We start from the raw sequence: 17,101 nt of genomic DNA, 5'->3' as shown, positions 1-17,101 counted from the left end.
AAGAAAAAGGGATTCATTGCTATTATGAAGTTTCGGTTATGTAATATAACCTATTTTAATCACATTTATGGATGGAGCAATTTCGGCTTATTGCACAAATGGTGACAAGCATGCTTTTGAAATTCTTTTAATGCACTGAGTTTAATGGATGAATCATTCTAGTTTTCTGGTCATTCCATCCATCTGTCAGATAGTGCCCAGTGGTTCCTATTCGCACATAGCAAAGGTGTATTTCAGTCATCTTATCCACATAAATCACATTCAAAATGATTATATAGAATAGAAAGTTTCAGCTGTCGTCATCTTGTATCTCAGTAGTCAATTGTAGTGAAAATTATTTAAGTGGACTTTATATTGCAAGCACAATTAATACTACTTCATAGCATTGTTACAGTGTTTGTCATAGGACAGTTGTTGTTTAGTGCAACATGTTTAATGGACTGTTTGGGTTTTTTTTTTAGTGGAGGCTTTAAGACTTTTCAAGACTGTGTCATGCTGACATATTTCTTCATTTGAGTAGCTCTGCAGTAAGTGAGATAGCATAGCTAATCAATCCCTTATTCCACGAATTCAACATCATTATGCGGTCACTCTCTTATAAGCATAATAGGAAATAGTTTCATCCTTGTAAAGCCACCGATGTTAGACAGAGAGCTCTCTTTACAAGAAAACACTGAGGTACATGTTACTGCTTTGACATTGTACCTTTCATCCTGTTTACACTGGACTGGTTTCTTAAGCAAATGAAAGAGAGTAAAACAACCAGCACCATCGTTTTATAAATGAGATCCTGTACCGCAGTCACTGCCTCAGTATAATTTATGCGTAGTGTCTCTAGTCTATAAGATACTGTACATATTTGTTGGAAACAACAAAGCATTCGAGACTATAACTCTTTAATGAGCAGCATGGTTGCACCCACGTGACCACAGTCTACAAAGAGACAATAAAATGTTAAACCAAAATCAGTATAAACCAGGCTTTTTGCTTGCTTTTTAATTGGTGGTTTCCTCACACATCGACATTCAATCAGTAATTTCATTACACATATTTTGGTTTTGGGTAGCAAACAACGATTTACATAAATACGCCGTTCTTATTATATGCATTTACTTTTACCTTATTGGTTTGATTCATTTTTCCAAATGAAGGTTGGTCAATTTAAAGCAATGTTTGTGAGCTTTTAATGCTGCTAATGCGCACCTACCCAGTCAGCAAAGTTCCTTTAGAAAAGGGTTGATGTGGCTCATACCAACAGTTTAAGTGTGCCCCGGATTAGATCGTATTTGCCAGTACAAAACTGGTTCACAAATGTTTTAGCCAGAACTGAACCAAAATATTGCCATAACCTAACTTAGAGCGAGAACAGACGTGGGCTGATATATGGACCTTACATGGTATTCTTATGTGGTTAAGTTCTGTAAAGGGCTGATGATAGCGCTATATGGCCCACATGTTTCAACACGTCAAAATCTATTATTCAACCATATTTTAAAAACTCAACCTGTTTTTTTTATTATTATTTAAAATACCCATTACACAGTAAATCCCAAACACATCCTAAACACAAAAATGATTAAACACAATTTTTTATGTTTATAGTAGAATTTAAATAACAAAATTGCAATATATGACATAACACAACTAGAATTCAGCGATGTTATAAATATGAGATAAGTAAATGTGTAAAATGTAAGTCTTGCCAGTCTTTCTCAATCACAGTCTCTGTGGAAATAGAAGAGAAAATATCATAATTAGTATCCTACATTAGATATTATTTGTGAATAGGCACTGCACACATTCTTTCTACCACTCAAGACATGAGTGCTGCTGTAAGCCCTTTTAAATGAGAAAAAAGGCTATTTTTAGACATAACAGTAATATACAATATTAATTAAAAACACTGGGGTGTACTAGTTTTAAAGTCATTCAAACATTTTTGGTACAGAAGAGGAAACAACATACAACTGCCTTTTTATTTAATAAACAGTGGTTTACTGAAGAATTTGTGGCTCTGCCTTTAAATAAACTATTTTCAAGGCTAAAAAAATATATCTCAGCTAATGCTATACAATAGGAGCCATAGAGCACATTATGGTACTAATATTAAAGACTGCAATTAATAACAGAGCCCAATCTATTAAATTAAATCATTTTAGATACTACAACCAACACATAAATAAGTAAATAAATTAAATAAATAGATGAATTAATTAATCATCAAAAGAGCATCAAAATGACATTTATGTCTTTCCTGATAAAATAGGGAATAATTTAAAGATGAGACTTTTTCTTATTAGAAAAGAGCAAAACACAAGATTTATTCACAGATATCAACTGAAATGGATTGAGATTATACCATAGCTTCATTTGTTGGGTATAATGTTCTGTACGGATAAGTGTACCATTGTAATTTCTAAAAAGCATTTAAAGCACCAAAACTTCATTTATCTGAATAATAGTGTGCTGGCAAAGGCAGTTGTTGTATATAAGGAGCTTTTCCATAATTATCCTTTTAGCAGAAGTGGGAGTGGGAAATAACGGATAGATTTTCAAAATGTCATTAATCCACCGATAAGAATAAGGAAAAACACAAAGCAACCAATAGCATTGTTGAAGTGCAGGCTGATATGTGGACTTCCACTAACCTGCCACACATGATTAACACATTCCATAGTGTGCTATAGACAAACTATGCATGGCTCTCATTTTGTGTGCTGTCATCTAAACCATATACTTCCAAACATATTGTCATCCTAAATGAAATTTCCTCCAATTCTAAAGCTATGGTAAAACTCATGGTAAAGGTTCGAAGCTCATATGTGCTAAGCCATGCCGAATCTAGACCAAAGCGTGACAGCTTATCAGCCACATTTGGCCTCAACAGTTTTGCTTACAGTACCTGCTCAGATGAGTAATGCAGAGCCATATATGGCTTTTATTACGGCGCTCTCTCTTATTTTCTTTTTATTATTACTTACTTATTTTTATTATTACTGCAGAACTAAAGCTTAGATGAAGATGGTGGTATTTTTTAACAATGAAAAAAACAAATACAACTACTGGTTTCACGTGCATCGGTATTATTACATTACATACACTAGGGAAAAAAATTAAATTAAATATCTTAATAATAATAAATAATAATAAATTCATACATAATCAGTAATGCATTAAACTTGCATTTCTTTTTATTTTTCATAAGCCTCATGTTATAGAACAGGATAAACAATCAACAAGAAATGTAAACCAGTTTTGCATGTGGATGAGCGCTTTTGCACATAAGAAATTAATAACATATTAAAGACGTAATGATTTTGATTTTATGCTTTACTGTAGGCCTATACTACAGTCACAATGAATGAAACCTGCTGAAAAAACCCAATAGAACCTTGCCCAAAACACAATAGAAAATGTAATGCATGTAATGGTTATAATGGGAATTGAAGCTTCTTTTAATGGAAACTAATATGGTGTCTATAGTGATGAAGTCAGTTGGTGTTATGTTAAATCTATGTTAAAAGATGGCCAAAACACACCACAAAAAGGACTTTTATAGTGGTTTTTACTGGAAAAGGAGATTGGTTCTAATGATATTTTAATGGAAACCACTGGAATTTCTGTAATTGTTTCTATTGAGCTTCTATTTTCTATCTAGCCCAAGAGGTGCCCCACAGGTTACATGACAAAATAGGGCACAGTTTGAAGGATGACCAGTGACCTTTTAAACCAAGTGAACATTTGGTTTAATGTGATGTAGTGAGTTTGTTGTGTATCCTGATGACGTACATGTGGTACAATATCGGACTTAGCATCGGTAATGTTTAGCCCTTATACCATTTCTACACTTTCTTAAAATAAATAAAAGCGTATCAAAATAAGCGAGCTGCCAAATTCACATTGTGAGCTAACAACACCAACGTCCATTTTAGGTTTTCAACCATTTAGAATGTAATGAATGCAGCAGTCTATCAAATTATAGAGAGTTAGTCCTTAGTTTTCATATTAGCAATAAATAAGGTAACCAAATATGGCACTTGAACTACAAAGTAACATAATAAGTACTTCAGTAATCTCGGAATAAAGTGGTCAGGATGGGAGTGTCTCATGACGGCAATCTGGTTCATCTGATGCTAATTACGCTACTGTTCAGTCAGTTCGCTAGTGCTCAGATTGTTTTAGTTTGCCTGATTGCTTGTATACAGAGTCACAGATAAATGATTGAAGCTGTATGTATGTAGGAAAAATGCAGAAAATACAGTAGGGGATGTTACAGTTTTTATCACAGCGCCATCTATTGACACACACATTTTTCTGCTAAACGAATCTCTCTCTTTTTCTTGGTTTGAATATAAGAGAGCAGCTCTGGAGTGGATCTGATATGCGTGCTTTGTGGGTTTATGAGATTGCACTTGGCATATTTTAAAACAGATACTGTAATACTGTAATATTTTGGGCATGCGATCTTAGTTTTCTGTAAATAATATTTAAATGGTTGCATGTCTTTAAAATGGGCACAAAGGGGCAGTTCAGAGCTACTCAAAATCTAACTTCACGTTCACAGCTGAGAGGAGAAAGTGCAACATTCCCTTTATATACTTTAAGGTTGTTTGCATTATCTTTTTAAAAGGTAAAGGAGTTTTGATTAAAGTGATTATAACATTTTTACCATTTAGTAGGCTTTAGTTGTAGCAGTATTTTTAGCTGACTTCATCAAGGCGTAAGTGGTGATAAAACAGGATTGACTTTTTGTCAGGCTACCTTTGAAATAACCAATGATACGTTAACAAACCTCAAAGACTTAATGTAGGCTCAGAGTAACCTGATGTTAGTTCTGATCATTGAGAAGTCAGTTGAGAGGGTGTAACTTGTTTAGGTAAATGGAAATTAAAATTGTGAATAGTTATGTACCTCATAAGATAGTACACGTAATAGGCCTACCTAAAAAATACAGATCCGCTCAACATTAAAAAAAAAACCCAATTCCTCGAGGCAGATATCTCGGACTGTAAAGTGTCATACCTGCTGCTAAGTCTAGTGGAAAAGCTTAACTTTTGGAACTTTTGGAGCAACTCAATGAAAGATTAATGTTGCACTTAATTAATGCCAAGCAGGGAACAGTGAAAATATTTTTGTCAACCCCAAAACAAAGCAGCATTAGCCACCATTGATGTTAACCTTTAAAAGGCAGTTTGACAGCTCTCTGAAATACATAATATATATATATAAACTGAAAAGCATACATTGGAAACTGTTTTTATAAGGATGTGGTATGCAGTGTTATGCTGAATATATTTCCTTAAAACAGCGCAACACAGACCTTGGTTACACTTTAAACAAACTCGTTAAGTGATTCCATGTCGGTAGATGAAAGGGATGATGGCATTTGCAAAATGTAATTTCCACTTATAACAACCTTTTTTCATTGAGCGGCTAGAAAGCAAAACATCAAAACAAACACTATAACACTACAATGTGAAATAACCCATTTGAAATTAAAAATGTATGCGTTTAAATGCCATGTGCAGGCTTTCAGGGGTCTATAATATGTCATTTTTATGCTAAAGCGTTTTCTTTCCACAGTGTACTGCAGTATAGGGTGTATGCACGACGTGTGCCAGCAGGGCTGAGGGTCCATCGGGCAGAAATTGTATCGTGCTGGGTGTGGATGTAGATTTGGCCCAAAGCAGGATTAGAACAGGTGACCCCTAATGCGCCTTACTGACCAGCGAACAGCTGGAGGCCTTGAGACTTATTAACAACTAAAAGTTTAGGGTGTGAGGGGTTTCTCCTGAGTGAGCTTGTTTTATAACCAAGTAACTTCTGATGTTAATTATCTCTGACTAATTTATTTATAAGTACCTCCTCTGGCACAACTATAATATAAATTTATCTTTCTGCTCATTACTATTTCAGCATCACTTATAGCATTCATCTCATACAAATATGGTTTTAGGCCATATTTCAAGATTTCAAAGCAAGAAATCATGTAGATAAATCACACTGAGTTTAATGTAATGTAAGTAATCTTAATTAATTAAAATAAATGTTATTAGAGACAGTTTTAACTGGAAAAAAATCTATTTAGGTTTGAAATTTGCATTTTATACAAAAAGTATGGAGTTGGTTTTTTGAAAAAGACGTTTGACTTATAAGACAAGATATATAAGATAAGATATATATTCTCAGCAAGAGATGCATTAAATTTATATATATTATATATTATATATATGCATTATATTATATATATATATATACACTCAATGGTGATTTATATAAAAGAAATAAAATGATCATGAAAATCATGAAATTAAATAAAAAAATAACCACAGCAATGAAACAGAGAATTTTAAAACTTTTACAATTATTTAAATGTTTATTTATGAATAATGTAAAATAATGAAGATAAAACAGTTAAAAATAGAAAATGTTTATACATAAAAAAAGTATCTTGTATTAGTATGTCTAAATGGAAGTAATGATGAGATGTAGTTCAAGATATGTGAGAATATGATGATTTAAATCCAGCTAAGCCTAGAAAAAATGCAGTGTCTTTATAGCAGTTCAGACAATATCTCATCAAAGCTATTATAATAGAATTTTATGCAAATGAATTTGAACAATAGATTTTGATAGCGTTTTTGCTGTTTTGCTATGATTATAGAGGATACTTTCTTTGATGTTTTCACTCCCGATCCATTTTCTCAACCGTTTCCTCAGTCTAAAAGACAAGCCCAGACGTCTGAATCTGTTGTGACTTCTGTTTGCTGACCTGAACACATCTGTCATAAAAATTGTGTTGACATGTTTTAACAACAAGCTTTCCTCGTCCAGCAGGAGAGCATGTCCAATCAAACACAGGCCATAGCCTCTGCAGTAGTGAACTAAAATAGCACTAATGAGATATGTGGGCTGCATTGTCACAACCCAGTGCATTTCAGGCAAAAAATAGACCAGATAAGCTCAGAGATTGTTGCAGCTGGAAAGACTGAATGACAACTGCAACGCTCGGCACCTCTGAAAGTCGGAAAATCAGCAGAGTGATACATGTTTTGAGTTACAGATGATAGTTGAAAATTGTCTGTAAACCTCTTCTTATTCTTTTTTGTGCTTGAGGAAACTCAATAATTCACAAAAAGTGTGAAAGGCATTGCTTTGAGAGTTGCAGTACCTGATTTGCCTCGTTTTGTCTGTTTGTATGCTTTAATATTTTATGATCTCATAGAAAACATGCTGCTGCATCTGATTTAAAATAGCTAAAAACTGTCAAACACGAACTTGAAATAAGTAAATTAGTTTAATTATTTAACATTAGAACAATACGCTGTTAAATAGCCTCAGATGGTTTTTAGACTTGGTCTCTTTGTGCATTTTCCAGTAACATAAACACCCAGCGTTAAAGTCAGAATAATTAAGATTTATATATTTTACACAGATTTATACTGCCTTTCAAATGTTTTGTCTAAAAATACAGTAATAAATTAGTATTTTATAATATTATAATTATATTATAATAATATTATATTATATATTCTTATGAACTTTCAGCACTTCAGCATTTTATGTAAATCTCAAGAAACATTTATTATTATTATTAATGTTGAAAACATTTTGCTGCTTAAAAATGTTTTAGGAAGTTAAAATATAAATATAAATATTTTGCAGTATTGTAAATGCCTTTACTAACTTTTAAAGGTGCTGTATTAACATTTTTGATTCAACTAAAGGATTAAAAAACAATATGTTTATATGTTTGCAGATATTTAAGAAACATGCTTGTTTATCTGAAAAATAATGCTACAGGCGGTTATTTTCCTTTGAAAATGTGCGTTCCTGGGGTGAAATATCTGTCTTTGTTTTAGTCTGTATAACCCGCCCACAGCCAGTTAACACAATTGTATTTTGGCACTTAAAGGTTGCCAGTTGGCAGAAAATACAGCATATTTCATATCATTCATTGTCATGTGCGCTCGTTCCTTTTGGTGTTGTCAATCTGGCAACCTGATTGAGGAGGAGGACCAGGTGAAAAACTCTCTCCAATATATTGAATTTGAGCTGCAATGTCTAATTCAACCACTCATTCAATTCTACATACAGCACTTTTAATATACTCTTTCCAAATAATAATACTAATTTCTTTATTTCAAATAAATAAAAAAGAACTCCCCAAACCTCTGAGTGGTGTTGCATGTGGCCGAGTCTGATTGATCTAAACGCTGTGATCAGATGTACCACGTGCCCCCCTCGGGACCAGATGTCCTGAATAACCATCATCCAACACGTCAAGTCTGGGCACACAACCACAAGTGATGTTCTGGGAACACTAAAGAAGATGAACCGCTATAATGTCTGGTGGCAAAGTGCGTTTATCATAATAGCAAGGAAGGGGTATTCTTAAATCAAGCCAGGAAGAGAACATAAAATCCTGAGTGGGAAGTCCCCTGGAGGAAGCGCTTTAGAAAGTAAATGGATGTGAATGGAGCCCAGGTAATGCTGGGTTTATACACTACAGAGATGTAGAGAGCTCACGCTGTAATTGACGAGTAGGATCAGACTGAGGTAATGACAATAATCTGGGGATATAGGAAGTATTACAGTCTCTTTACTGTCACAAGACTTTTTTTTACCATGTACCAGCAAAAGAAATGTTAATTTCATGAAAAATGTATAATGGAAATAACATGTTATAACTATGTGTGATAAAGCTCACGTTAGAACTGCTGCCTTTTATAATTTGAGAACATCTGCAGCTTCCTACACATCCAATAAAACCAAAATAACCGTTATGTCAAACACAGGGAAGCAGCCGGGTGATGACAAACACTCCTAGAGCTTTCACCTTGCCCGTTTCCCTGAAGTCAGTGTCGGAAAACCTTTTTCCTTTTATTCTTCATGCAAGTCAAAAGTAAGAAAGCGCTTATTAATTGTGCCATATGCAATTATGAATATTTAAGCTCTCATGATTTTGCATTACAAATAAAAAAATTGCAATTATCTCGAGAATGGACAATAGCTGCATAAATCAGCACCGGGCACCTCTAATCTGATCTGTCTGATTCACACTGGGGGTGTTGACAGGGCTGAATTCCTCTGTGATGTGCATAATTTTAAGCCTTACTGGAAACATCAGCCAAACAGCAGGATGCCAGAATAGTTGGCTGTCTGAGTTTGTGTGACTGTATGTGTGTGCGTGGATGGAGCTTTTCTCTGTGCATTTCTGGCATTTCTCTATAAGAACCTTTAACTCTCAGAAATACCATTGAATTGAATTGGTCTCACGTAATCATTTATGCAGAATGCTTCGTAGATGATTTAACACTGGCATATGTTGATTGAAACGAAAAAGCAGATTTTTTTTACATAAAAGGCAATAACTGTTTGTATTCTTAATATTTAATAAACCCCTTGCCTTTATAATTTACCATGCAATTTCAGATCAGTTTAAATGCATTCATTATATAAAATATAATGATATGATTTGGTTATGGTTATGGTTAAAGACCGCTTTTGAGTGTTTTACCTTCACTCATCTCTCTCTCTCTTTCTCTGCCACACCTGCTCTCTTCTCTCACATCTTTGGCAGCTGCACAAAAAGATGTTTGTGTCTTATCAGTCAATATAAACTATCACGTGTGTCAAATGCAGCACCAAGAAACATTTGGCCTAAATATCTGACATGCCTGGTTTAAAGTCTCATTTAGAGGTATTCTAAAAACCGGAAAAACAATACAGGAATATTTGGATGATATTGGGTTTTACTTTTTTTTATGCTTTTATGTTTTTCCCCCTATCTTTGCACTATAGATAATTGGAGTCATTTTTTTTCCAGTGAAGTTCATGATTTTCTTTTTCACCACCAGAGAGAGCTGGCACAATGCACAGTGGCTATACTGCATATCAGACCATTATAGAAAGGAAAAGGTCTTTATGTAATTTTACCATTTGATCTTTTGTATAATTTAGTTTCGGCTTTCTGACAATGTTTCACTTCATTTGACTCTGCCAAGCCAATAACATTTCCTCACCATAAAAAGCACCAGGTAAGTTTTATTTTATGTATTTATTTTTATCTAAATATCTATTTGTTTGTTTTAATGTTTCATGGAGGCAACGAGCAAAAAATGTAAATATGTAAAATGTAAAATACATTTTAATGCATCACTTTCAGTTTGCTCTTATGAAGTGAAGCATTCTTCTGTTCAGTGCAGACTGTGATGACTGTGATTCACTCAAGAAGGCAACAATGAGGTACTGTGACAGTATCAGTCGCTTTTATTCCTTTTATTATTTCAGGTTTAATTAAAAAAACGACAGCTGTATAATAAATAAGAATATACAGGCATACAAGGTATTATGAAGGAAGGAATGCTAAAACGGCTTGCCATAATATGCCACAACAAGTCATTCCTTCTGAATTCATGCAGATCTGTCCCCGCTTGCCTTTGTGTGACACTGCTCGCGACCAATCAGAGCACTCCGAACGCATTCCATCGTAAACGTCAGCCAATGGCGTGAGAGTGGGCGTGATTTCCCTCGCAAGGCTCCGCGAGGCATGAAGTTTATTCAGAGTGCGAGCTGCTCAGGGAGAATGATGCACCTTTGCGCGGATGCGAATGGGAGATTTTTCTGTTGCGCGCTTTAACTTTCTCCACTTTCTCATCCTGCCACGGATCGTGCCGAACGTGTAGTAGTAATACTGGCTCGCATTCACAAATGGCTCGGTGTATAACAGGGCAGCGGCAACGTAGAGCGTTTCATGTGCACTTGTTTCTCTTTATACTGACTTTGTTTCACGATGCATCTGCACAGGGATTTGAGAGTTTGGGATTAACGTACGGTTTAAGATCTGAACTTTCAGAGGACGCTATTCTTGTTGCCAATAATGGAATACGGGTTCCTTTCGGCAGATCTGTCTATATCGATCCGATCAATGACCTGGTTACCCAAGTTCAGCCCGGAGACAAGTGCACCATAACAGTTCTGGATTATGACCCGCTGTCACAGAGACCAGGACAGCTGTCCCCGAAAAAGTTTCCTTGTGAATTTGGTCCCAATGATGTTAAATATTCGCATTTCGGATCCAGGAGCCCTTCAAAAGACAGAGTAAGACTTCAGCTCAGATACGATACTCAGACCGATACAGTCATTATTCCCTTTATGATGGAAGTTGAGGTTATTTTCACTCAGCTCGAGATTCTCACCAAACACATGCCTGTAGTTGTAGAGAAACTGCTTGGAATGAGTAATCCTATTGATAAGAAAATCCTGGAATTTAGTTACGATAGAAACGCTCATTTGTGCAAAGTTACTTCTCTGGCCAGTGGTGGCTCACTGCCCAGGTATGGAAAGCTGATTGATAATGGAAAATTGGGGAAACCTGTGGACTGTGATGAATTTGTCAGGATGGATATTCGCTATCAGCACACTTTTGCACATCGTTCTCCAAACCGAGATTATATTCCCATGTATTTGGAGTTGCAAGACAAAGAAGCAAATGTACTGAAGCAAGAGTTTTTCCAAATTGTGGTGCTTATAAAAGAGGGTGAGGAAAACACAGCTCCTAAACCCAGTTTTGTAGCAATGATGATGATGGAAGTTGACCAGTTTGTAATGACTGCTATAACCACGATATGCTTGCCGCTGAGGATGTGGAATCTAATACTGATGATTTAATCTTCAACATCACTTCCCGCTGTCCTTTGAGGAGGGCTACATTGTGAGCACGGATGACAGGAATTTGCCCATTACGTCTTTTTTTATCAAGCAGACCTGAAAGATCTTAAAATAGCCTATAAGCCTCCCTCTGTGGATTCGGATGTGGAGAGAATCTTCCAAATTGAGTTTGAAGTTGTAGACACTGAGGGGGCTATATCAGATCCCTTTGCGTTTATGATAGTGGTCAAGCCCATGAACACTCTAGCACCTGTTGTTACCCGTAATACTGGTCAACTGCTTTATGAGGGTCAGTCCCGGGCACTGTCCAGCTTACAAAACCTACAAATTAGCGATGAGGACAATTTAGACAATGTCCAAATCACAGTTATTAATGGACTTCGCCATGGAGAGCTCACAGTTCTGGGGTACAGGCGAAAATTCTTCACCCCAGCAGATCTTGATGTAGGGAGCGTCATCTACCAGCATGATGGCAGCGACACATACAGCGATAACATCATTTTCAGAATGACAGATGGGAAAAATGAAGTTGAGTTTTTATTTCCCATTACAGTGGTGCCAACTGATGATGAACCTCCCATAATCAATGCCAACACAGGCTTAGTTTTGTTTAAAAACCAAATGATGCCCATTTCTTCATTAATGCTTAGTGCAGCAGACATAGACTCTGAGGATTCAACCATTAAGTTCATCATGGTGCCTCCCTACTCTATTATAGGAGAAGTGATACTTCGTCAATCAGATGCACCGGAGGATCCATCCACATGGAGGTTCAATTCCGAGGATGAGATGTATGAGAAAGTAGTGACAGAATGGTTCCAGCAGGACATCACAGAAGGCAAACTGTTTTACAGGCATATCGGACCACATAATACAAAGACCATCATGGAACAGTTTGTTTTCCGTGTACAAGATGACAACGACCCACCGAACCAATCCGGTGAGAACTCTTTCATCATCAAAGTTCTCCCCATTGATGATATCCCCCCTGAGCTCTATGCTGGGACCACTCTTCAAGTGACTGTTCATGAGTACCAACTCACCTATTTCAGAAAGAAATTCTTGCGCTACACAGACTTAGACTCAGAAGACAGGGACTTGAAATACACAATTACCCAGCCACCCACTGACACAGATGAGAACAGCCCTGGCATTCTAGGAAGCATTGTTTTAACTGAGAGTCCAAATTCAGAAGTGACAGAGTTCACTCAGGCGCAGATAAATCATCACAAGATAGCCTACAAACCTCCTGATTTAGAGCTCGGAATAACCCCGCATGTTGTGCAGTTCCTTTACAAAGTTGAAGACATGGCGGGAAACAGCGCCAGTGGAGTTTTCACCATATTTTTACAGCCTGTCGACAACAAGCCACCCCAGATCACGAACACAGGCTTTACCATTCAAGAACGAGGGGCACACGTCATCACACGCGCTGAGCTGGACACCACAGATGCCGACACAGACAGCTCACAGATTCTGTTTACAATCACCCAGCCTCCAAAGCATGGTCAGGTCAAGTACATATTCACTGATATGACTAAGGGGAATTCATTCAATTTGGACGATATATCTAAGGGTAGAATATCTTACATTCATAATGGTGATGAGTCAACCAGCGATTTCTTCCAGCTGGATGTCAGTGACGGAGTCCACATTGTCACAATCACAATTAAAATCAATGTGAAGCCTATTGATGATGAAACACCAACCATCAGCCTTCCAGAGGGCACTATTGGTTCTTACATAGATGTTCTGGAGAACGGAGCGACAGAGATAACCACCAACGTAATTCAGGGTCGAGACGAGGACACTGATGACCTCAGGCTGACCTTTATCGTAGAAGATCCCCCAGTTTTTGGTGAAATATTAGTGAATGGTGTGCCCTCTAATAGCTTCACTCAAGCGGATATCATTAGTGGCTTGGTAGTATATGCACATAATAGTGGAGAAATTGGCTTGACAACCAAATTCGACTTCTTTAACCTTACGCTTACAGATATGTCGGATGAATGGACAGTTGGGGGAAATAAAATCAAAGGAGTTCGTGTACAGGTTACCATTCTGCCGCTGGACAGTCAAGCCCCTGAGGTCTTTGTGGGTCCCCAATTCATTGTCGTAGAGGGTGAGAAAAATGTTATTGAAATTTCGCACATTAGTGCTAATGACCTTGACACCCCTAATGATGACCTTCTTTGCACAATTATTGTGCAGCCCACCTCAGGCTACGTTGAAAACATCTCCCCTGCACCAGGCTCTGAAAAATCCAGATCTGGAATTCCCATTAGCGCTTTCACCATTAAAGACATTCGGGAAAGCCACATTTATTATGTGCAAAGTATTCATAAAGGAGTAGAGCCTGTTGAGGACAGGTTTACTTTCAGGTGTTCAGATGGGATAAACTTTTCTGAGAGACACTTTTTCCCAATCGTGGTAATCCCATCCAATGACGAAAAGCCAGAGATCCATATGAGAGAATTTGTTGTGATGGAAGGCATGAACATTGTGATTGACACTCCAATATTAAACGGCGCTGATGCTGATGTTCCAGCCGATGAGCTCACGTTTATCATTTCAAAACCCCCGAAACATGGATCTATCCTCAATCAGTTAACCTCAGGCACTATTCCTGTCACAAACTTCACTCTTGATCAGATTCGAGAGGCTTCAAGTATTGTCTACGAGCATGATGATTCAGAGACTACAGAGGATAGTTTCGATGTTCTACTTACTGATGGCAAATTCAGAACGGAGAAAACCGTCATGATTATGGTAATTTTAGTTGATGATGAAACACCAAGAATGGCGATTAATGATGGACTTGAAATAGAAGTAGGAGACGTGAAAATAATCACCAATAAAGTTTTAAAAGCCACAGATCTGGATACAGAAGACAGCATTCTAACCTACATCATCCGTTATGGCCCAAGTCAAGGGTTTTTACAAAAGCGAACACCATTTGGAATGTTTGAAAACGTAACTGTTGGAATGAACTTCACACAAAATGAGATCGACCAAGATATGATTATGTACATTCACAACGGACAAGAGGGAGTTCGTGACCTTATCAAATTTGATGTCACTGATGGCATTAACCCTTTGATTGACAGGTACTTCTATGTAACTGTGGGTGGAATAGACATGGTGTTCCCTGATGTGATTAGCAAAGGTGTTTCATTGAAAGAAGGAGGAAGGGTCACTCTAACCACAGATCTGCTCAGCACTAGCGATCACAACAGCCCTGATGAACACTTGGTTTTCACCATCACACGTGCCCCTATACGAGGACACTTAGAGTGCACTGATGTGCCAGGGATGCCCATTAGTTCGTTCACTCAGCTTCAACTAGCTGGCAATAAAATATACTACATCCACACCTCTGATGATGAGGTAAAGATGGACAGCTTTGAGTTTGAGGTGACAGATGGTTACAATCCTGTGTTTCGCACCTTCCGTGTGTCCATTACAGACGTGGACAACAAAAAGCCTGTGGTCACCATTCACGGACTAGTCGTTAATGAAGGAGAAAACAAGTTAATCACTCCTTTTGAGCTGACAGTGGAGGACCGCGATACAGTCGATCACCTGTTAAAGTTTACAATCACCCAGGTTCCTGTACATGGCAAGCTGCTGTTTAACAACACGCGACCTGCTATGTCCTTCACAAAGCAAGACCTGAATGAAAACATGATACGTTATAAGCACGATGGAACTGAGTCTGCCTCCGACAGCTTCTCTTTTACTGTTACTGATGGAACTCACACAGACTTTTATGTGTTCCCTGACACGGTTTATGCAACTGTAAGCCACAGATAATGAAAATCACAATATATCCAGTGGACAATGGAGTTCCGCAGGTTGTGACTAATAAGGGTGGTACAACATTAAGGATTCTCCCTACCGGTCACCTTGGGTTCCTTATCACTAGTAAAACGCTAAAGGCAGAGGACAGAGACAGCGTTCATGGAGCAGTGACTTTTAAAATGACTGTGGCCGCTGAACATGGCTACCTCATTGACTTGGGAAAAGGCAATGCTACTATCACTACATTCACCCAAGGTAAGTTTTATTATCTCAGTTTAATACAATATGTTATTTATGAATAAATGGTACTTATAGATTAATGCTTTGTGTGTTGGAATAGTATGTGAGAAAATACTGGAGTTAACATAAATGAGAGAATACTGCAGTAAAGGGAAAGTTCATGTTAAAATAAAAATACTATGATCATTTATTCACCCGCATGTCATTCCATGGGGGTGAATAAGGACTTTCTTTCTTTTTTATCTTTTTGAAGAATATCTTGGATGCTCATTTCCATATAATAAAATTGAATATGTCAACTCCTGTTTGAAAAGAAATAAATACATCTATAAAAAACTTTTCAATCTGATCTCTAGGTCTGACCAGAAGAAAAGTGCCCAAAACCCTTCTGAAACAGAGTAGGAGATTGACAAATAAGCTTAGGTTGTTTTATTGTTTTTACATTTTGTTCAGTAGGGCATTTACAAAATAGCAAAAATGCATTAAATTGTCATAGAAGCACTCTGTACGCTGGTTTAGTTTGTCTCATGACCAAATGACATAGATGACAATTTTGAAGATAATTTAAACACTAGTGCAGATGGAAAGTTTTAGTTTTTTGTTGTCTGTTCATCAATGAGCTAACATGTGTTTCAGTAGCATTTACTACATTTAAAGTGCTTTTTCATTTTGGAGCTTGACAGCAGTTTTCTTTTTTATTATATGGAGAAGAACGGTCTGCATAGGAGGGTGAATATATTACAGCAATTTTCATTTATGGTGAACTGTTTTATGACCCTACACAATAAGTCTTACAATATTATAAATAGTCTTACTTCTCCTGAAAAATTGCAATATGCACACATTGTGACACATATGCACACCAAACGTTTTTGCCTTATAAAACCAATATAGTATTTATGGGTAAAATAAGTATTTTTTGCTAACAGAGAGTACAAACTAATCAGTTGTTTTTGTCATAAAATTACAGTAAAGGTCCAAGCCCTCAGAAGTATCAGAAAAGCCTTAGTGTAGTTGTAAAAACTTGTAAATGTCAAAACTGGCAGGGGACATGCTCAACTTGCCACTGTGCTTCCCCTTTCTAAATAAGCTCCTTTTTTAGGATTCTCTTTGAATATTTCAAGGGAATTTAGCACAGTTGGAGGTGGGGGTGGTGGTGTGGGCTACTGACAGTAAATAAAGTTGCTGCTCCCTTGTGGGCATTTGAAAATGATGGGTTTACATTTTTATGAGCTGGCCGCTTTGAAGAGAAATGTTTTGACATCAAATATTGAAGATAGGCTAGCGCTGTGGATGTTACACCCTCACAGAAAAACCACATACATGAAATACACTCCAAATACTGAGCACAAGAGAGGGTGGTAGAGAAATTATTAGATGGGTGCCA

At 36.9% G+C, this 17,101-nt stretch overlaps 1 protein-coding gene across 1 annotated transcript in view; it reads left to right on the top strand.

Annotated features, from left to right (window-relative positions):
- Positions 1-10,584: 10,584 nt before the first annotated feature.
- Positions 10,585-17,101, top strand: part of frem2b (FRAS1 related extracellular matrix 2b) — a 64,498-nt gene continuing 57,981 nt past the window's right edge. Inside the window, 5 exon segments of the mRNA XM_043258293.1 lie at positions 10,585-11,620; positions 11,623-11,685; positions 11,688-11,752; positions 11,755-15,469; positions 15,472-15,729. Of these exon segments, the coding sequence (XP_043114228.1) occupies positions 10,714-11,620; positions 11,623-11,685; positions 11,688-11,752; positions 11,755-15,469; positions 15,472-15,729 (5,008 nt within the window). The 5' untranslated portion in view covers positions 10,585-10,713.

The sequence above is a fragment of the Puntigrus tetrazona genome, chromosome 15 (genome assembly GCF_018831695.1).
Source record: "Puntigrus tetrazona isolate hp1 chromosome 15, ASM1883169v1, whole genome shotgun sequence".
In the NCBI taxonomy this organism is placed as follows: Eukaryota; Metazoa; Chordata; class Actinopteri; order Cypriniformes; family Cyprinidae; genus Puntigrus; species Puntigrus tetrazona.
This window is presented reverse-complemented; position numbering and strand designations above follow the sequence as displayed.